The 21195-nt window shown below is 43.1% G+C and overlaps 3 protein-coding genes and 1 pseudogene across 4 annotated transcripts; 1 reads left to right on the plus strand and 3 right to left on the minus strand.

The window, feature by feature from the left end:
• Window positions 1-378: 378 nt before the first annotated feature.
• Window positions 379-1729, plus strand: LOC131970099 (GTPase IMAP family member 9-like; annotated as a pseudogene).
• A 1389-nt stretch (window positions 1730-3118) lies between these two features.
• On the minus strand, window positions 3119-8357 carry LOC131968549 (GTPase IMAP family member 4-like). Its single transcript, XM_059329479.1, has 3 exons — window positions 8242-8357; window positions 7969-8040; window positions 3119-5479 (listed from the first exon to the last, which is right to left on the minus strand). The coding sequence occupies exons 1-3, from the start codon at window positions 8249-8251 to the stop codon at window positions 4548-4550; spliced, it is 1014 nt and encodes a 337-aa protein (XP_059185462.1). The 5' UTR covers window positions 8252-8357; the 3' UTR covers window positions 3119-4547.
• A 1869-nt stretch (window positions 8358-10226) lies between these two features.
• LOC131969525 (GTPase IMAP family member 7-like) lies at window positions 10227-13993 on the minus strand. Of its 2 annotated transcripts, none has more exons than XM_059330579.1 (3): window positions 13855-13993; window positions 13414-13532; window positions 10227-11199 (listed from the first exon to the last, which is right to left on the minus strand). In XM_059330579.1, exons 2-3 carry the CDS (start codon window positions 13502-13504, stop codon window positions 10343-10345), a joined length of 948 nt encoding a protein of 315 aa, XP_059186562.1. In that variant the 5' UTR covers window positions 13505-13532; window positions 13855-13993; the 3' UTR covers window positions 10227-10342. The 2 variants fall into 2 exon arrangements, with proteins under 2 accessions (XP_059186562.1, XP_059186567.1); XM_059330584.1 differs by lacking the exon at window positions 13855-13993 and adding an exon at window positions 13719-13833.
• A 760-nt stretch (window positions 13994-14753) lies between these two features.
• Window positions 14754-17205, minus strand: LOC131993232 (GTPase IMAP family member 9-like). The gene is made up of 4 exons (XM_059359073.1): window positions 17087-17205; window positions 16869-16927; window positions 14904-15579; window positions 14754-14784 (listed from the first exon to the last, which is right to left on the minus strand). The coding sequence occupies exons 1-4, from the start codon at window positions 17203-17205 to the stop codon at window positions 14754-14756; spliced, it is 885 nt and encodes a 294-aa protein (XP_059215056.1).
• Window positions 17206-21195: the final 3990 nt, after the last annotated feature.

Consider the following 21195-nt stretch of genomic DNA (forward strand, 5'->3'; position numbering starts at 1 on the left):
GACGGAGAGACGAGAGAGAGAGAGAGAGAGAGAGAGAGAGAGAGACGAGAGAGAGAGAGAGAGAGACTGAAGAGAGAGAGAGAGAGAGAGAGAGAGAGAGGGAGAGAGAGAGAGAGGAGAGGGAGAGAGAGAGAGACAGAGAGGAGAGAGAGAGAGAGAGAGAGAGAGAGAGAGAGAGAGAGAGGAGAAGAGAGAGAGAGAGAGAGAGGGGAGAGAGAGAGAGAGCAGTTTCCATGAGTTTCATTTCTCTGTAAATCACTGAGGGTGAAAAAGGAAACAGAGGGAGGGGATCAGCAGCCCAGAGGAGTCCAGACCACACTGAGATCTGGATGTTTTGTGGGTTCACAACAAGTTTGACTTGTGTCTGTTGGTTTTTCTTCCTCTGCAGCAATGATGGGGTTAAGCTCAGCTGAAGGTGAGTGCATGCAGCCTTTTTTGTCCTTATATAACGTGAGCTGACCCAAAACCTAGCAACTGAAATGAATTGCCTCCTGGTGTTTCTGCCCACAGACTCTCACGGCTCTCTGGAGGTCAGCCACCTGAGGATGGTCCTGCTGGGGAAGACTGGGATCAGGAAAGAGTTCTACAGAAACACCATCCTGGGACGAAAAGCTTTCACCTCAGAGATGTCTGCCTCCTCTGTGACAGAGACATGTGAGAGACAAACTGGCCACTTTGATGGAAGATCTGTGAGTGTGGTGGACACCCCCGGTGTGTTTGACACGGTGATGAAGGACGAGCAGCTAAAGAGGGAGATAGAGAAATGTCTCCAGCTGTCTGCCCCAGGACCACACATATTCCTGCTGGTGGTCAGACTGGATGTACGCTTCACACAAGAGGAGCAGAAGACTGTCATGTGGATCACAGACAACTTTGGAGAGGAAGCCTCAGAATACACACTGGTGCTCTTCACTAGGGGAGATGAGCTGAAGGACCAAGTCTGTTGAGACTCATTTAGACCAAAGTCCTGAACTCAGGAAGTTCATCAGCAGCTGCACATCTGGCTACACTGTGTTTGACAACACACGCATTGGAAAATCGCACTCAGGTGGCTGATCTGTTTGAAAAGATAGAGAAGATGGTGCAGTTAAATGGTCACCAACATTACAGAAGAAGCATGTTCGAAGAGGCTCAGAGACAGAAGAAGTCAAAGGAACAGTGGTGCAGGTGGGGAAACACGATGAGCACTGTAGGTAACCAGCTGCTCCTGGCAGCTGTTGTCACATCTGTCATTAATGCGCCTGCAGCCGGTGCAGCAGCAGCAGCAGCTACATGTGTCAGACTGGTGGCAGGTGCAGGGCTCTCTAAAGCCATCGGGTGGTGGATGAAGCCTAAAAGTACAGACGGATGAATCATGTGACGCCGTGATCTTTAACCCATTGAAGCCCTGGAAAGCGTTTACGTCGTTTTGTAGTATTTGTATAAGCTCTCAAATACTTTATGAATTTAATTTCTATCTGCTACAGAGGGCTGAAAAACCTAATATTTAGTAGAAGCGTTGAAACTTCTGTTGAATCTCCAGAAAAACTTCAGGTTTTAGGGGCTGATTTTAAAATCGCCCAGAGGTTTGACAGGCGTTTTAGGCCTCGATGGGTTAAAGCAAACTTTTAGGTAACTCAGCTGATTGCCTTTATATATTTTTGGGGGTCAAGACTTTAGATATTTTCTTCATGACATTAATTTACATTCATGTATCGTTAATCACAGCTTGCCTGATTTGAAACTTTTGATCACTGGTAAAATGTTGATGCTGTACATTATTATTCTGCATAAAGAACACAAGAATAAAATAAAACAAGACATCAACTTCAAGTCTTGTTTGTTTTTGTCCAAAATTATTTATTTTATGATAATTCCAATTAATAAAGCAAGGTTTCCCACAAAAGCCTCTAGTGCTCCACACTGATGCTTGTTTGGTATTAGGTATATATATATATATATATATATATATATACATACATATATATATATATATATATATATATATATATGGTATATATATATATATATATATATATATACATACATATATATATATATATATATATGTATATGTATATATATATATATGTATATATATATATATATATATATATATATATATATAAACATATATATATCTTCCTTTTGCATTACATTACAATGATGACTTTTGCAATGACAATAAATCTTAACCTTAACCTTACCTAATTTGTGCATATATATTTATATATGCACACCATGTTTTATTTTCAATAAACCATACATTTTATATTTTACATTTATATATCAAACCAAAACTTAACTGTATGACACACACACACACAAATATATATTAGTGACATATATTTGTCGATTATATGTACATAGTATTTTATGCATGTTTGCATGTTTTTATTTCACATGTACCTATATTTCATATACTGATATTAAACATGCATACATATATTTTATTCTTTATATAAAGCCAAAAAGTGAGGAAATCCTGATGTGATGGATGCAAACTGAATTTTTTTTACATGAAAATACATTACTTGACCTGTATAAAAATGCTATTAAGTAAAATAATAATAATAATAATAAAATAATAATAATAATAATTAAAAATAAAATAATAATAATAATAATAATAATAATTATTATTATTATTATTATTATTATTATTATTATAATAAATTAGGCGTTTCCTGCTAATTGTTCCATATTATTAAGTATTTTCATTTCCCGTTGTGTATCATGATTCATGAAGACTCCTTATGACCCTGCAGAGTGGTAACCTGTAATGTTCTTCTTATATCTGATACAATAACAATAATAATATCTATAATAACACCTTGTAGTCATTCAGCATTGTGCCGTATGTGGATGTGCTGGCAGCGTAGTGAGGAGTTGCTCTGTTAGAAAAGCCTTCTCAGTGAAATGTGATCGGCCGGCGGACGTTCACCATTGTCTCTCATTTCCTTCAGGGATGTGAGCTGGTAATGTTACTAATAATAAAGCAGGAAAACACATCACTGTTTAAACAAAGAGCAGTGTTAACCTGCATGGCCATTTGATCCTTGCTGAACTTATGAAAAAAATTATTCAGAAAAAAAAGAATATTTACAAACTTTATGAGATCTATAGAACAATGTGCCAATAAATTCTCACATTATTTATTAGGATTCAAACAGTTTTTCATCAGCCACAACATTTCTGTTCAAGTATTGTGATGTGAATTTCATGTATAAGCTAAACAATAAATGAGTGAAAGGAAAACAAACAAAAGAAAACAGTAATTGCATTTCATACCGTTTGTTTACTGTCAGTATTACATTCACATCTGTTATTATAATGGTGTGTCAAAACTTTTGAGGCAGAATGCAGAAAAGGCCAAAACAACATCATTCACTGATGACTTCTAAACAGTAAATAGTCAACTGAGTCACAATAAGATATTGGCACTGTGCCCACCAACCCCTCGCAAAAAATTACCACATATTTAATTTGTGCAGCAGCTAAAAACACCCCATATTTGCCATATTTCCTGTGGAAGAAATTATGTTATGGAGGGTAAAACACAGGCGGAAGTGAAGATATGAAGTATAAAGAACAACAAAGTCCACTGAGGGAGATCTGGAGAGTTTATGGGGAGACTTTCAGCAGGAGAACAGACTTTGTGTCCTCCACTTGTATAAATGTGGACGTTACACCATTTGTTAACCGTCTTCTGTAAAACCAAACGTGTCCTTATGTTCTCTAACCATCAGCAAGTACTTTTGTTGCCTTAAACCACCTGCAACAGTTTCCCAGTGTTAAAAACTTAAAACGGTCTTAAGCTGGTGATCATTGGGTTGAGGTGTTGCCGTGGTGACCTCCTGCCACCAGTAGGGGGCGCTAATGTGCTAACGTTAGGAACAAACGGGCCTGTAGCTTTACAGTTTAGAGGACTTATTGCTCAAAACTGTACGTTACTGTTTGTTACATTACATCTCGGAGGCCTATTTTGCAGTAGTGAACATTTTGAATCCATACAAAAAGTACTTGGTTAGATTTAGGAAAAGATTTAGGTTTGGGTTAAAATAAGTATGTTTCTTACATAATGTTTCATTTTCAAATGGGACATGAACTGCTGTCTCTTTGTAAAAGTCCACACTGTTAAACCCAACTTGTTGTTTCAACTTAAATATTTGAGTGTCGATGCTGCAAAATAATTTTATGTCAAGACAACAAAGAAAACGGAGTTAACTCAAATGAATCTTCCTATTTGACTCAATATTTTAGGTTAAAATGACTTTTGCACAAATCTTTCTTGTATTGAAAAGGAAAAATTAGTTATAATGACAAACAAGCAACATTGGGTTTTACAGTCCAGTGTGTATTTGAACCCTCCATCTAGAGTCTGACCCTGCTGGTGTTCAGCTCTGAGCATCTCATATTGACACACTGGATTTAAAGCCTGGTGCTTCTTAAACAAAGGCTGAAGATGCCAAATTGGTTTCATTTCAATACCAACATTTTTATCTGGTGACTGGTCTGAAATAATAATGTGTGCAATACTTCTACTGTATATTCTTATATCTGCCTAGCTATACTGGAACATTTGCTTTGGGTTTACATGTTATACCCTTCCATATGCAGAAGGCAGCTAACCCACACAGCACTCCCAGGACGAGCAGCGGCGCTCCGAGCGCCAGAGCCACCATGGTGCCGGCTCCCACCGCGATCACCACGCCGGCAGCCACCAGCACAGCAGCAGCAGCCGAGGCCACGCGGATATTCTTTCTTTTAACCTTTTTCTCCTTTTCTCTCTCTTTCTCTCTCTTCTCCCTCTCTGCATCCCAAATTTTCCTCTCCTCCTCTTTCTTCTCTTCCTCCTCTTGTTTCTTGCGGTCCTCCTCCTCGATCAGCTTCCTCTGGGCCCTTTCGTACATCTCGTTGGTGTAGTGTTTCCCCCCGTTATCCTGAATCATTTCCTTGATCATGGTGATCAGCTCTTTGACCTGTACTTGATCCTCTGCGTCGTTGTTGTTGAAGGCGTGATATCTGCGTCCAAATGTAATAGAGAGTCTCCGCAGCTCCTTGCACTCCTTCAGAGCATTGTCAGCTTTGGCCTGATCTTTGCATGTAAACAGCATGATAGTGTACATGGAGGCGTCGTCTCCAAAGTTGTCCTGGATCCACTTCACGGCGTTCCTCTCCTCCTCCGTGAAGCGGACGCCCAGCCTGATCACCAGCAGGAAGGCGTGAGGTCCCGGCACCGACATCTTCACGCACTCCTCTATTCTGGTCTTTAATTCTTCTTCTGTGATACCTGTATCAAACAGACCTGGAGTGTCAATCACCTGGACCACAGTCCCGTCCACCTCCCCGCTTCCTGTCTCACAGTGTTTGGTGACGGACACGGGGCTGGGGTCCTCTCTGAAGGCTGCTCTCCCCAGGATGGTGTTTCCTGACGCACTCTTGCCTGATCCAGTCTTTCCCACCAGGACGATCCTCAACCCTCCAGACAAGTCCAGAGCTGTAGGAAGCAGAATGAATGTTAGACACAAAAACAGTAAAAACAACCTCTTCATTAGCCTCACGTGTTTTGATTTGTGGTGGTTCTGATGGAAGTCTTTGAAAGGTTATGGTTAGGGTTAGGGTCCCTCTAGTACCGAGGTTAGGGTTAGGGTTAGGGTTAGGGTCCCTCTAGTACCGAGGTTAGGGTTAGGGTCCCTCTAATACCGAGGTTAGGGTTAGGGTCCCTCTAATACCGAGGTTAGGGTTAGGGTTAGGGTCCCTCTAGTACCGAGGTTAGGGTTAGGGTTAGGGTCCCTCTAGTACCGAGGTTAGGGTTAGGGTTAGGGTCCCTCTAATACCGAGGTTAGGGTTAGGGTTAGGGTCCCTCTAATACCGAGGTTAGGGTTAGGGTTAGGGTTAGGGTTAGGGTCCCTCTAATACCGAGGTTAGGGTTAGGGTTAGGGTTAGGGTCCCTCTAATACCGAGGTTAGGGTTAGGGTTAGGGTTAGGGTCCCTCTAGTACCGAGGTCGGAAACCTTTACTAACATAAGAGCCAAAAAAAGAGAAAAAAAATTCAGAATGGATGCACAAAACTTATTTTGAGCCTTACAATGATGATAAAAACAGCCTTCTACGTCTAAATTAGCCTACCAACATTACTAATAGGTCATAATGAGCATTTATTGATATGATTTTGTAAAAAGAGGACCTAAAGTGCAGATAAGAGGCTGGACAACGAAGAAATATCTCTAAACTAGACTTGAAGTCTGCAAAAGTATATATATATATATATATATATATTATCTATCTATCTATCTATCTATATATATATATATATATACAGTCATATATCATGATAACAACAAATACCTCATAAGAGTTTACACTGCAAAAAAAGAAAAGTTGGGTGAACTCAAAATTTCAAGGCAAAAAAACTTCGATAAAATTTTAAGTTGGACAATTAAACTAAATATTTTAAGTTTTGTTTTTGAGTTTGCTCAACTCTGAATTTCTCTGGAACGATTGTAACGCCACTATGAAATGTCAGCTAATGTTGCGACCACAATGTTGAGTTAGCATTGATACGCTAATGGCTACTCTTGTAGCTGTAACAAGCAGCGCCGCTAGCATCAGTTAGCCGCTAGCATCAGTTAGCCGCTAGCATCAGTTAGCCGCTAGCTTTCGCTAATGACCAAATTTCCCAACAAAGAAATAAGAGTTATCAGAACTATTGTCCCTTGTTGTGAACCCCAACTTAAAGATATAAGTAACAACAACTCACCAACTTGTTTTTGAGCAGACAACTGGCTTCCTTTGTTGTGTTAACTTACATTATTGCCCTAAATGTCAATAATTTATATTTCCAAGTTTTACCAACTTAAATCACTGTTTTAGGCAAAAAATACAAGTTGGCTTTTTTGCAGTGTAATTGAAGAGCTGATATCCAGTCTAATAACCAGAATCATTATCAATAAAACCATGGGAAATGTCTAGATATCAGCTCTTAAATTAAACTCTTATCAGATATTTTTGTTGTTATCATTATATTTGTCCAAACAAATGAACCTTTAGTTGTACCAGGCATTAAAATGAACAAGAAATTGAAGAAAACAATGGTGGTCTAATATTTTTTTCCATGACTGTAGCTGAAGCTACACATTTTTACAATTGAAAAATACAAATTGCGTTGTGCCTATACCAATGATAAATAGTGCCAATGATTAATTAAAATTAAAAATGTAAAGAAATAACCTTTTCATTTGGTATATTTTTGTCACAGCCAGTCTGATTATTACTCTGTCATGATTTTGGAGGTAAAACTTTTGGCTGGAAAAAGTATTTTTATGTTTGTGACAAAGCCAATATAAAACCAATAGAAAGCCAATAGAAAGCCAATAGAAAGCCAATAGAAAGCCAATATAAAGCCAATATAATGCCAATATAAAGCCTGTTGGCAGAACGGGAACACAGGCGGGTCAGCAGGAGTCTTTGGCTCAGTGAGTTTGAGTCAAGTGGCTGAGTGCTGTACAGGCTGGTATCAGGTTTTTATAATACATGTATAATTTAAACATTCATCCATTATAAAAAAAATGTTTAAAAATTTGCAATGGAAGTGTTTTATGTATATTTTTATTCCTCAGAAAGAAGTATTCAACCAGTCACAACTGGAACTATAATGTGTTTAAAGCATTAATTTGATTTACAACAAACTTTTTAATTGTAGTGGATGAAGTCACTAATAAGCAATTAAGTCTGCAGTTATGTATTTTAAAAGTCATTACCAAAGGATTGTGCATTTTTCTGATAAACCTTCAATATTGAGCATCTACAAAGAACAAAACAAGAATAAACACCAGAAAAAAAACTCTGGCAACTCCAAATGTGTAACTGATCTGGAAGCAGTAAATTCACATGTATTTCCATTAATAAAGCCATAAATGTGTGGAAATATGCATTTAATATAATAAGACTGAGAGATTTGATGAGAGGGACAATGAATGAGCATACCGTCAAAGTTATTCAGACCACACCCATCAGACCGAGGGAGAGTTTTCTGCTTCTTTTCTCGCAGTGGGATTGCTGTAATATGAAATTATGCCATTGAGGCAGAGAAGAAATAGACTATTAGTCACTGTCATCATCATCAAGGCCAAGCTTTTACGATTTCCCCTCCAGAGTGACACTATCACAGAAAGCGTTACACCTTACAGTAAACAAAAGATTAATGCTGTTTCTTTTTAGATTTATTATTTTTAACATAGGTCAGATAGATGTTCTTACCTTCAGCCATTACTTCGGGTTTACCTATCCCAGTTCCCAGGTGGTTCAATGAATTCCTACCGTCTGAGTTGTGAACTTAGACAGCTCCGAGGCTTGACTTTAGACATTGGTTTTCTGGGAAACTTCTGGAAGCCTGGCCGATGCACAGGGGGCTTCCTACTTCCTTGTATTGTCTTCAGTTTACATGTGAGAACGTGCATCCCAAAGAGGCTGTCCACAGCTCTGAGAATACGCTCAACATCTCCGTGTATGGGCATGGCTGCTGTGTTTTAGAAGAGTGTAACAGCATTAAAAACCTTTAACTGATAAACATATGTTACTATGAGCATATCATGAATGTTTAAAAGGGAGTGTTAGAGTTCGTTTTTTTTGCAGAACAGATGAGAGAAGAGTATTATCCTTTTGTCAATTTATTAAGCCAGAAATGAAGGAGTGAATCATGTACGTGGACCTTAATCTGATCAGAAATCAGTCTGTACAGTTAGCTGCAGCCACTCAGAGAAAGGATGACTATCTTACTTTTACACAAGTTTTTTTATGTGAATCTGATTGGTCAAACCTGTTGGGGCAGCCCCCTGGTTTAGACTCGGCCCGCCCTGATGACACACAGACTAGAAGTCCTTAGTCTGTTGGTGTTACAGCGTCCGGTCAGCGTCTGTTGAAGGAATATAACTACGCACATTTCTTCTTATCTGGCCCTCTCTGACTGTACCTATACTATATACCTATAGTGTTCCTCAGAGTTTTACTCCCTCCGAGCCCAAAACCTTGAAAATATCTCTACAAATGTGTCTCTGAACCATGAACGAGTCTCTGTCTTACATCTGCTTTCCCTCAAGAATGAGCAAAAAGTGTTAACTGTGTGTGCATGTGTGTGTGTGTGTGTGCTGTTATATTCAATCTGTGTTTTATGCTCTGTTAAATACATTTTTTAAGGGGCATTTACTAATGGTCATAATGCAGATAATGCTAGATTTGATCAATCTTTAACAGTAGGAACACCTAAATATCTAAAATATATCTGTACAGTCCCACCAATCATCTAAAAATAATAACTAGGGCTGGGACTCAATTAAAAAAATGTATCTAATTAATTAGAGGGTTTGTAATTAATTAATCAAAATTAATCACATTTTAATCGCATATAAATATTTGACCTGAGAACAGTGAGAAGTAATTTTTTTCACATGGATTTTTAGTATACCATTGAATAATGACTGAATGCATAAGCCCTAAACAACAAAAATATTGTTAATATAATATTTTATAATAAACTAATATTTTTGTTCAAGTCCAACAGACCAGTGCAGTTTTTGCCATTAAGTGTAGCAATAGCATATTTATAAATATAGAACATTTCATAAATCCAGGTAGCCTATAGGTAGGTAGACCTTCTGTAAACTAGAATACTTTGGTTTTTGAAGTAAAACACAATCCACGCTAGCTAGCACACTAGCCGCTAGCTGCTATATGTTTAGCATTGAGGTGCTACTTGAGGCTGGATGTGCTGCTATGGTGATATGTGAATTCCTTGTTGCCTAGCAACACAACCATGCTCTTATGGACGCTTCCATCCGTTGGTTTTTAGTAACTAAATGTCCCATCATCCACGGGGCCAACCAAAGGTCTCATCAGCTTCTTCCTTCATGTTCACTGTGGTTTGTTGTTGTCTCAACTCATCAACGCTAGTTGGTGCTCCAGTATAATCGCTCCTCCTGAAACTCATCCAGGGAGAAACGTTCCGCCACGCAAAAATAAGTGGCATTAAAATGCGTCAATTTTTTAACATGTTCATTTTTTGTGTAATTAATTCATCTTAATTAACTCGTTAAAGTCCCGGCCCTAATAATAACCTTTTAAAATGGGTAGACCTTCTCACCATCACTGATACAGATGTGTATTTCTCTTTCTCAAACACAGATGTTTCTGATCTGGTTCAATAGCTGCTGCATGAATGCCAGGACACATAAACTGAATGTCAGACTTTATTGAAAATTGCATTTAGCCCATACATTCAGACATAAAGTATAAACACCCATATTTCATAGTTAATGTAGTAAACAGGATTCTTATTAGCAACTGCCTCTTCCAGATTTTCATTTTAAAACAGGTCCCAAAAAAACATATCTAAAGTGCAACCATGACCAAGCAGTGCACTAAGTTCCCCTGGCACGAGATACAGTGCAGGGTTAAATAATGCTCCTACTCCAACAGTTCCCACTAAACCAATTAATATGTTTCGACAAAAAGCCCTCTTTTCCTCCCTCTCCTTTTTCTTATCTGCCTCTTCCTTCTTTCTTCGCTGTTCCTCTTCCTCCTCTTTTCTCTTCTCCTCAAGTCTCTTCTGGGCTTTCTCATACATCTGACTGGTGTAGTGTCTTCCCCCATTGCTCTTCACCATTTCATCTATCTTGTCCAGAAGTTCCCCAACCTGGCTTCTGTCTTGTCTCTTGTCATTGATGAGTGAATGATATCGTCCCCCTAACTTATTTAGAAGTCTTTGTAGATATTTGCTCTCTGCCAAAAAGTCTCCCAGAGAACCATCCTTCAGGAGGTCAGCATGTGTAAACAGGACTATGGTATACATGTCAGCATCTGAGCCAAAATTATCCTGGATCCACTTCACAGCTGCCTTCTCCTCTTCAGTGAATCGTACCTTCAGACTGATGACTAACAGAAAAGCATGGGGTCCAGGAACTGACTGTTCAATACACTCCTCAATGTCTACCTTTATTTCTTCTTTTGCTTTGTTTGTGTCAAACAGTCCTGGGCTGTCGATCACAGCAATCTTCCTCTCTCTGTACCTTCCCTCTTTTCTTTGGCAGCCTTTAGTCACCGACTCAGGTGACATTTTCTCAAGAAAGGCATTTTCTTTCCCCAGGATGGTGTTTCCAGTAGCACTCTTTCCTGATCCAGTTTTTCCAACCAGCATGAGTCTCAGGTCTTCATGTGTTGAACCTGTGGACAGTTAAAAAACATGTCAGTGGTTAAAGAAGCGTATTTCACTTGTGCATGTGTGTGTTTAAAAGAGACCTATTATGCTTTTCTTTATTTTCTGTCTTATATCTAATATTACATATTAAATGTGGCCAAAGGAAAAAACAAATCGGGTTAACTTTTGTAAAAAAAATGTAATTTTTTTTTTTAAATTGCTGTGTAAGCAAACACCTGAGGTTTCCAACTGTTCTGTCATTCCAATTCAACTCTCAGCCTGACCTGACGTTAGCTTGCTATATATGGTATATATGATATATGGTCATCTGCTCTGGGCACATTACTACAGGGTTTGCATTATACAATGCTACATGTAGCTACATGCTAACATCAGCGAAACCTGTAATCTTGGTTGCTTTAATTTTTAATTTAAATTTCTGGATAACAATATTTCTTGACTAGATTCCTGCTGGAACCTGTTTGATTGAAACCACAAAACCTCGTATGTTGGTTAGTTGTTACCAAAGATAGCTTAACAAAACTAGAAAATTTCCTCTGGGGAAATTCTGAAAGGGCCACGGGGGCTACTGCCGGTGTGTGTACACTACGATGAGATTGTTCAGAGATTTCAAACTATGCCCTTTAACCTCAAAATATGTGTGTGTGTGTGTGTGTGTGTGTGTGTGTGTGTGTGTGTAATTAAAATCACATAATGTTACCTGTGTGTGTGTGTGTGTGTGTGTGTGTGTGTGTGTGTGTTTGTGTGTTTGAAGCATGTGTATGCATGTGTGAGGAGTGTGCATGCTTACGCGCATGTGTGTGTGTGTGTATCTGTAACTGTAATCACATCAAAGATCAAAGCAATCAACAGAATTAACTGACACCTGTTCCAGTGACAGCAGAGGTGGACAGACTGAAATTTCTGGCCTCGAACAGAAAGCATTTTTGGCAAAACCAAAAAAATTACGAAAATTACGTATTTTTCGCGACGTAAGTCGCGAAAAAAACTGCCCAAAATTTTTCATTGAAATGAATGGGACGGCCGATAAAAAATGAGCGAAAAAGAACAATAATTGGAGATTTTTAAACGTCTACTTCTCCGGCATAATTTCACCTAGAGACTCCATTTAAACTTTAAACAGTAGACACAAGTCTTGTGTATCGGTGTATTACTTTGCGTTTCGATAGGTCATATAGTTTTTTATCAATCCCTGTTCAATGACCATGATCATTTTTGGAGAAATTCTGAGATTATAATGGGTGTGTATTGCACGGAATGTTCGTGTCACAGTGTGTGACATCATCGCCAGAGTGTAGAGGGAGAGAAAAAATTGTTAAAAAATGAATTTGAAAACTGCGCTCCAGGCCACAAATTCCACTCTACAGAAATAATTTATACATAGAAACGTAGGAAAATTAGTCTTCTCCCTCACAATCCTCTGGTAAAGCTGTCAGAGTTATAGTTTGGGCGTAGGACGCACAGATGCACCACCAACACCACCAACAGCCTCATTGGCTCCCATATTAAAAACGCAGGAAGATTTAAGAAAAAGGGACATTTTACAGTTTTTGTAGATCGCTCTAACAAAGCTATTTTTTAATTTTTCTTAAAAAAAAAACATATGTAGACGTTCAGGAAGAACTCAGGACGCTCAAAGTGAAGTCGGATCAATGATAGGTATTATGGTTTTGCCAAAAATGCTTTCTGTTCGAGGACAGAAATTCCAGTCTGTCCACCTCTGGCTGCTGTCATTAACAGGTGCCAGTTAATTCTGTTGATTGCTTTGATCTTTGATGTGATTACAGTTACAGATACACACACACACACACACACGCGCGTAAGCGCTCACACTCCTCACACATGCATACACATGCTTCAAACACACACGTGCACACACACACAGGTAACTTTATGTGATTTTAATTACACACAGACACACACACACACATTTTGAGGTTAAAGGGCATAGTTTGAAATCTCTGAAGAATCTCATCATAGTGTACACACACCGGCAGTAGCCCCCGTGGCCCTTTCAGAATTTCCCCAGAGGAAATTTTCTAGTTACATTTCAATATATTTAATCAACAGATTCATAGTTATTTACAGATGTGTTCAGTTAAATCTGAGACTAGTGTGATAACATTTCACTGTATTCCAGCCAGTGGAAGGCTCCATATAGCCCTCCCTCTGGTGACAGGCCTGCAGAGCCACTAAGGTTGGTAACTTGTGATTGATACCTTTGTCCTTTTGGCAGTGAGCAGTTTGACCATAAAACATGAGCAGCACAAACAGGCTGCAACCTGTGATCCAAGCTTTTCCTTCCAACATCTCAGCAACACTGACCTCCGTCTGAAACCTAACAACCAAATGAAAAAGACTCAAATAAATGTATTTCTTCATTGGTCAAACAGGCTGATGGACTCCTCTCTCACATCTGTTTCTGCTCCCATACAACCAAAGCTGCATGTAACAGCCATTCACTGCATCACATGGTAACATACACATTTATTGTTTCAGTAAAACTAAAAATAAACACACTTACTATTGAATGGGGCTTGTATACAGGAGTAAAGACAGCAAATAAACAACGACGCTATCTATGATGCAATCAGTAATAAAGCATTAAGACTAAACACAGATCTTATTGCATGGAAAATTATATTTTTAACGTAGCCTACCTGTCCACAAAGTGCTTCCTAAGCTGTCTGGTGTGTCGGTATGTGGAGAGATTATTTTATGGCACTTCATCTAGAACACACCCTTATCTATTTAAATAAATATGTTCAGCAGGTTTAACAGGCATTTGACTAAGTTTCGTTTGCATAGAAAACAAATCTAAAACCAAAGCAGGCTAAAGGAGAAGGGAGCCCTCCACTGGTGGCAGGAGGAACTGCATGGGTCAAAACCAATACTTTTAATACAGGCATTTTCCATTTTATCAATGAAATGAAAAAAGATGGTTCTGTTGTTTTTGAAATAATGTTTTGATGTCGGTTAGGCTGTCCACCTGAAGTGGAAGAAGAGTCTTTGATTATGCAAATCACATGTTTTCATTAATAAAGCCTTAAAAGTGCAGATGTATGCATCTATAATAACACAGAGGTTTCATAAGAGGGACAATGAATGAGCGTTATTCAGACCACACCCATCAGGTAGTTTTCTGCTTCTTTTATCACACTGGGATTGCTGTAATATGAAATTATGCCATTGAGACACTGAGGAACACCTACATATCTAAAATATATCTGCACAGTTCCAACAATCATCTAAAAATAATAACCTTTTAAAATGGGTAGATCTTCTCACCATCACTGATACAGATGTGTATTTCTCTTTCTCAAACACAGATGTTTCTGATCTGGCTGAATAGCTGCTGCATTAATGCCAGGACACATACACTGAATGTCAGACTTTATTGAAAAAAATTGCATGTAGCCCATACATTCACATATAAAGTATAAACACCCATATTTCAGTAGTTAATGTAGTAAACAGGATTCTTTGTGGCATTGCCTCTTCCAGATTTTCATTTTATTGCAGGTCCCGCAACTACATAAACATATCTAATGTGCAACCATTAGCTGCCAGTATACTCATTGCCGTAGTTCCTGGAATCCAAAACCATGGGTGAAAGTATGCCCCACGCATTGATGCTACTGCAGCAGCTCCCAACAAACCATAAACTCCCCTTCTACACCAAGCAATCTTATTCTCCCTCTCCCTGAACCTCTCTTCCTCCTTTCTTTGCTCTTCCTGTTCCCTCTCTTTTCTCTCATGCTCAAGTCTCTTCTGGGCGTTCTCGTACATCTCACTGGTGTAGTGATTTCCCCCATTGCTCTTCACCATTTTATCTATCTTGTCTATAAGTTCCCCAACCTGGCTTCTGTCTTGTCTCTTGTCATTGATGAGTGAATGATATCGTCCCCCTAACTTATTTAGAAGTCTTTGTAGATATTTGCTCTCTGCCAAAAAGTCTTCCACAGATTTATCCTTCAGGAGGTCAGCATGTGTAAACAGGACTATGGTATACATGTCAGCATCTGAGCCAAAATTATCCTGGATCCACTTCACAGCTGCCTTCTCCTCTTCAGTGAATCGTACCTTCAGACTGATGACTAACAGAAAAGCATGGGGTCCAGGAACTGACTGTTCAATACACTCCTCAATGTCTACCTTTATTTCTTCGTCTGTTTTGTTTGTGTCAAACAGTCCTGGGCTGTCGATCACAGCAATCTTCCTCTCTCTGTATCTTCCCTCTTTTCTGTGGCAGCCTTTAGTCACCGACTCAGGTGACATTTCCTCTCGAAAGACATCTTCTTTCCCCAGGATGGTGTTTCCAGTAGCACTCTTTCCTGATCCAGTTTTTCCAACCAGCATGAGTCTCAGGTCTTCATGTGTTGAACCTGTGGACAGTTAAAAAACATGTCAGTGGTTAAAGAAGCGTATTTCACTTGTGCATGTGTGTGTGTGTGTGTGTGTGTGTGAGAGAGAGAGAGAGAGAGAGAGAGAGAGACCTATTATGCTTTTCTTTACTTTCTATCATGTATATAATACATATTATGTGTGGCCAAATATTTAAAAAATGAGGTGAACTTATTCCAATTCAACTGATCTGACCTGACGTTAGCTTGCTATATATGGTCATCTGCTCTGGGCACATTACTACAGGGTTTGCATTATACAATGCTACATGTAGCTACATGCTAACATCAGCGAAACCTGTAATCTTGGTTGCCGATTTTAATTTCTGGATAACATAATATTTCTTGACTAGATTCCTGCTGGAACCTGTTTGACTGAAACCACAAAACCTCGTATGTTGGTTAGGTGTTACCAAAGATAGCTTAACAAAATAAAATTAATACACATAACTACCAGAAGTGACATAGTTACTTTGGTTACGTGACTAATAGAAGTTATGTGATGCTACAGTAATGTCACTTTTGCAGGACTGCTGCATGAGGACTGGGCCACTTGTGAGTGCTTTGGGACGGCGCTACTCATTAAGAACAGTAGGAACGAGTCTCCAAAAAGTCTCCAATAACACCAGAAAACGTCCCTAGATTTTTAGTTTGTCGTTTTTTTGAAGAAGAGTCTAGAGGGGTCTAAATAGATGCTAAATATAGCGACAAAGTCGCTAAATTGGCAACACTGCTTGCCGCATCGGTCTGTTGTCACATTCGAACTCTGTTGGTTAGCAGCTACAAAAGTACCTGTATCGGAACAGAGGCCAAGGAGAACTAACTAGTGGGCGGAGCCAAAACACTCAGCCGCTTTACAAAAACTAGGTTTACTATAGTGTTGTACAAACAACACATGGGGTTGTATTCTGGGGGAGGACAGTTTCAAACATATTCTAGTAGGAAACCAAAATATGAAGAATCAAGTATGAACTTGAATATGAGCACATGTCACCTTTAAATGTTCAAATATGTCCAATCATTTGTGAATATGGTAACATCCCACTTGACTGCTTTGAACAACTAACATGTAGTCCCACTCACAGGAGCCCTGATACATTACTAGCTTTAAGAAAAAACACAGACTGTAGATCACACAGAGAACCAGCCTAGCTGAAGCTAACTAACACTGCACACACACTAATTACACTACACATATTGGTCTGCTTACTACAGAGGTACATTGTTACGGTTTCACCTCCACATCCACTCCCTGCCTCCATTACCCACACCTGCCGCACTCGTTCCCAACGAGCTGGCACCCAGCACAGCACAGGTGTTCCCAATGGAGCTGATCAGGGGAACGAGCCACAGTTGGGAACTGCACACCTGCGTCCAATAATCACCTCACCTTGCTGTCTACAAAAACCCGGGTCTTCCACTCACACATCGCCAGATCTCTTGATAGAAACGCCTGGCAAGTATATCACGTCCTCGCTGCTATTTTTACATGCTAAATCCTTTGTCTAGTTTGGAGTTTGTTGCATGTATCCTAATCCACGTCCTCTGTGTTCCCCACAGAACCTGCCCAGGTGTGCCAGCTGAACCCAGGCACCCTGCCTGCTCCATCCCCACCCCTGGTCACTAAATAAAACGCCCTGCGAGGCATTAATCCTCTACTGGCCGTGCGCTTGCTTCCTTTCCAAACACCACCATAACAGAAGATCTGGCCTAGATGGAAGCAGCCGGCTCTGCAACTGGAACAGTGTCCGCTGACGCAACGCTGACAGTCCTCCAACACCAGGGGAGAATGCTCGCCGACCATGCCCGACTACTCCGTGAGGCTTCGGTGGCCATGCAGTTCTCTAATGAGCGACTCCAGAACCAGGAGGCTCTTCACCGGGACCACACGCTACAAATGCAGAACCTCACCTCCATGATCCAGGCCCTGTCGACCCAGATGGCCACGCTTGCTGTTCCTCCCAGTCCTCCTACCGCCGACATCGCAGCCCAGGTCCCACCAGCTGCACTGCTCCAAGTCCCATCCACGGGGCAGCCCCAAGAGCCAAGCCTGGCAAGCCCTCAACCTTTTGATGGGACTTTTTCTCTGCTACGTGGTTTCCTGATGCAGTGTGACCTGATTTTTCGCCACCAACCCAGCCAGTATTTTTCACCTGCCGCCCGTGTTGCCTTTGTTGCCAACCTGACCACTGATGAGGCATTGAACTGGGCTCAGGCGACTCTCTGTGCCCGCCCGGAATTGTATGATGACTGTGAGACCTTTTTGGCTGAGTTTAAGAAGGTGTTTGACCATCCCACTGCTGGGCAAGACGTGGGAGCGAGGCTAACGTCCCTCCATCAGGGCAACCGGACTGTGGCGGCCTACTCCACTGAATTCCGCACCCTCGCAGCTGGGAGTGGGTGGAACGACACAGCGCTCAGGAGCGCGTTTCGCCAGGGACTCAGTGAAGGTATAAAGGATGAGCTCGTGAGAGACAAACCCAGTACCCTAGACGACCTGGTTTCACTCGCCATCGAGGTGGATGAACGCATCCGAGAGCGCAGGAGAGAGAGAGCGCGGAGCCAGCCCAACACACCTGCCCGCGCCTTGCCTGCAGTGCTCCCTTGCCATCCCAACTCTTCAGCTGCTCTGGAGCCAACGATCACCGCCGCCCCCTCTGGAGAGGAGCCCATGCAGGTGGGAAGGGCCCGACTGACCGCAGCAGAGAAGGAGTTCCGTCGAGTGAAGGGGCTCTGCATGTACTGTGGGCAGGTGGGACACACCCGCAAGGACTGCCCCATCCGGCCAAAAGACTAGGCTCACCGCCGACACGGGGCCTCCTGGTGAGCCGTTTATCTCGCCCCCCTCCTATCTCCAGTCCAACCAGATTCCAAGCCACCCTCTCCTGGCAGGGGCAGACCATCTCTGTTGGCGCACTCATCAATTCCGGTGCAGACGAGAGCTTCATGGATGACCACTTCGCCCGCCAGATGGCCATTCCCCTAGTCCTCCTGAACACTACTATCCCCGTCCAAGCTATCGACGGACATAGCTTGGGGCCTATAACCCATCGCACCTGCCCTCTCACCCTCACCCTCTTGGGGAACCACGTGGAGGAGATCCAGCTCCTCATTATCAAGTCTCCCAGGGCTCCTCTCATCCTTGGCAGGCCCTGGCTTGAGCTCCACATTCCACACCTCGACTTCGGTCAGGCACGGTTTCTCAGCTGGAGCACCGCTTGCCACGCTCGCTGTCTCCGCACCTCCCGGCCTTCCCTGCATCCTGACTGGCCTCCACCTGAACCCACTAACCTGTCCCTGGTCCCCACCATCTACCATGACCTGGGTGAGGCCTTCAGCAGGGAACGGGCCAAAACACTGCCCCCCCCCACCGGCCCTACGACTGTGCCATCGAGCTCCTCCCCGGTGCGAGACTTCCAGCCAGTCGTCTCTACAACCTGACTCTTCCGGAGAAGGAGGCAAGGGACCGTTACCTCACTGAATGCCTGGCCGAGGGCCTCATCCATCCCTCACGTTCCCCAGTGGCAGCGGGGTTCTTCTTCGTCAAGAAGAAAGGGGGTGACCTTCGGCCCTGTATTGACTTTCGGGGGCTGAACAACATCACCACCAGGAACCAGTACCCTCTCCCCCTCATGAGCGCCAACTTCGAACCCCTCCTTCAGGCGAACATCTTCACGAAGTTGGATCTCCGCAATGCCTACCACCTGGTCCGGATCCGTGAGGGGGATGAGTGGAAGACTGCGTTCAAGACCCCTCGCAGCCACTACGAATACCTGGTGATGCCCTTCGGGCTAACTAATGCCCCCGGAGTCTTCCAGGAGATGATGAATGACATCCTCCGTGACATGCTGGATATATTCGTTGTCCTGTATCTGGATGATATCCTAGTATTCTCCCGGAGCCTTGAGGAACACACCCAACATGTTCGCCTGGTCATCCAACGGCTGCTGGAGAACCGGCTCTACCTCAAAGCTGAGAAGTGCATCTTCCACGCCCCCTCCGTTGAGTTTCTGGGTCTCATTGTGAAGGGTGGGCAGACCCAACCAGACCCCCGGAAGATCCAGAGCATCATGGAGTGGCCACAGCCCACCAATAGGAAGCAGCTCCAGAGTTTCCCGGGCTTTTCAAATTTCTACCGGTGGTTTGTCCGGAACTACAGCCAAGTAGCTGCCCGCCTGACGGCCCTCACATCCACTCTGCACCCTTTTGCCTGGACACCAGCGGCCAGTGTGGCCTTCGCCGACCTCAAGAGGCGTTTCACCTCCGCTCCAATCCTGACCAACCCAGACCCTTCGAGGCCCTTTGTGGTAGAGGTGGATGCTTCAGATACCGGCATTGGGGGGGTCCTGTCACAACAGTCAGCGGCTGACCAAAAGCTTCACCCCTGTGCCTTCTTCTCACGTCGTTACACCCCCGCCGAGACCAATTACGACATTGGTAACAGAGAGCTGCTGGCTGTCGTAGGGGCTTTTGAAGAATGGCGGCACTGGCTGGAGGGCGCGGAGCATCCTGTCACGGTCTGGACGGACCACCGCAAACCTCACCTACCTCCGTACAGCTAAGCGGCTGAACTCCCGCCAGGCACGCTGGGCCCTGTTCCTCGGCCGGTTTAACTTCCACATCACATACCAGCCGGGAACCAAGAACACCAAGGCCGACGCACTGTCCCAGGTCCATTCAGTGGAGAAAGACCCCGTCTCCCCCGCTGTCATCCTCCCTGCTTCCCAGGTGATCGGGGCCATCACCATGAAGATCGAGGCTGTCGTCAAGCGGGCTCAACGCACCCAGCCTGACCCCCGCACGGGTCCACGGAACCAGGTCCCAGGTCCTGCAGTGGGGACATGCCAGCCAGCTCGCGTGTCATCCCGGAGTTCACCGTACTCTGTCCTTCCTGCGTCGGAGGTTCTGGTGGCCCACCATGTCGGTGGATGTGAGGGAGTTCGTCATAGCCTGTCCAGTCTGTGCTTGAAGCAAGCCCTCTCATCAGCCACCAGCTGGCTTGCTCCGTCCCCTGCCGGTTCCAGAGAGACCTTGGTCCCACATTGCGGTGGATTTTGTAACCGGCCTGCCCCTCTCTCATGGGAACACCACTGTGCTCACCGTTGTTGATCGGTTCTCTAAGGCGGTGCACCTCATCGCCCTCCCTAAGCTCCCTACCTCACTGGAGACCGCGGAGCTCCTGATGCAGCATGTCTACCGCCTCCACGGCCTACCCTCAGACATCGTCAGTGACCGCGGACCCCAGTTTACCTCTCATGTCTGGCGGGCGCTCTGCAAGGAATTGGGGGCCACGGTCAGCCTGTCATCTGGCTTCCACCCTCAATCCAACGGCCAAGCGGAGAGGAGCAACCAAAGCCTGGAGACGGCCCTCCGCTGCATCTCTGCTCTCCACCCCTCCTCCTGGAGCAAGGACCTACCCTGGGTGGAGTACTCACTCAATGCCATGACCAGCTTGGCTACTGGGAAGTCTCCATTCGAGTGCTCTCTCGGCTACCAACCCCCCCCTCTTCTCGCTACAGGAGGAGGAGGCCACAGTCCCATCAGTGCAGGCGCATCTCCGTCGGTGTCGTCAGGTGTGGAGAGCGGTGCGCACAGCCC

Source organism: Centropristis striata, chromosome 1, assembly GCF_030273125.1.
Source record: "Centropristis striata isolate RG_2023a ecotype Rhode Island chromosome 1, C.striata_1.0, whole genome shotgun sequence".
NCBI classification, from domain to species: Eukaryota; Metazoa; Chordata; class Actinopteri; order Perciformes; family Serranidae; genus Centropristis; species Centropristis striata.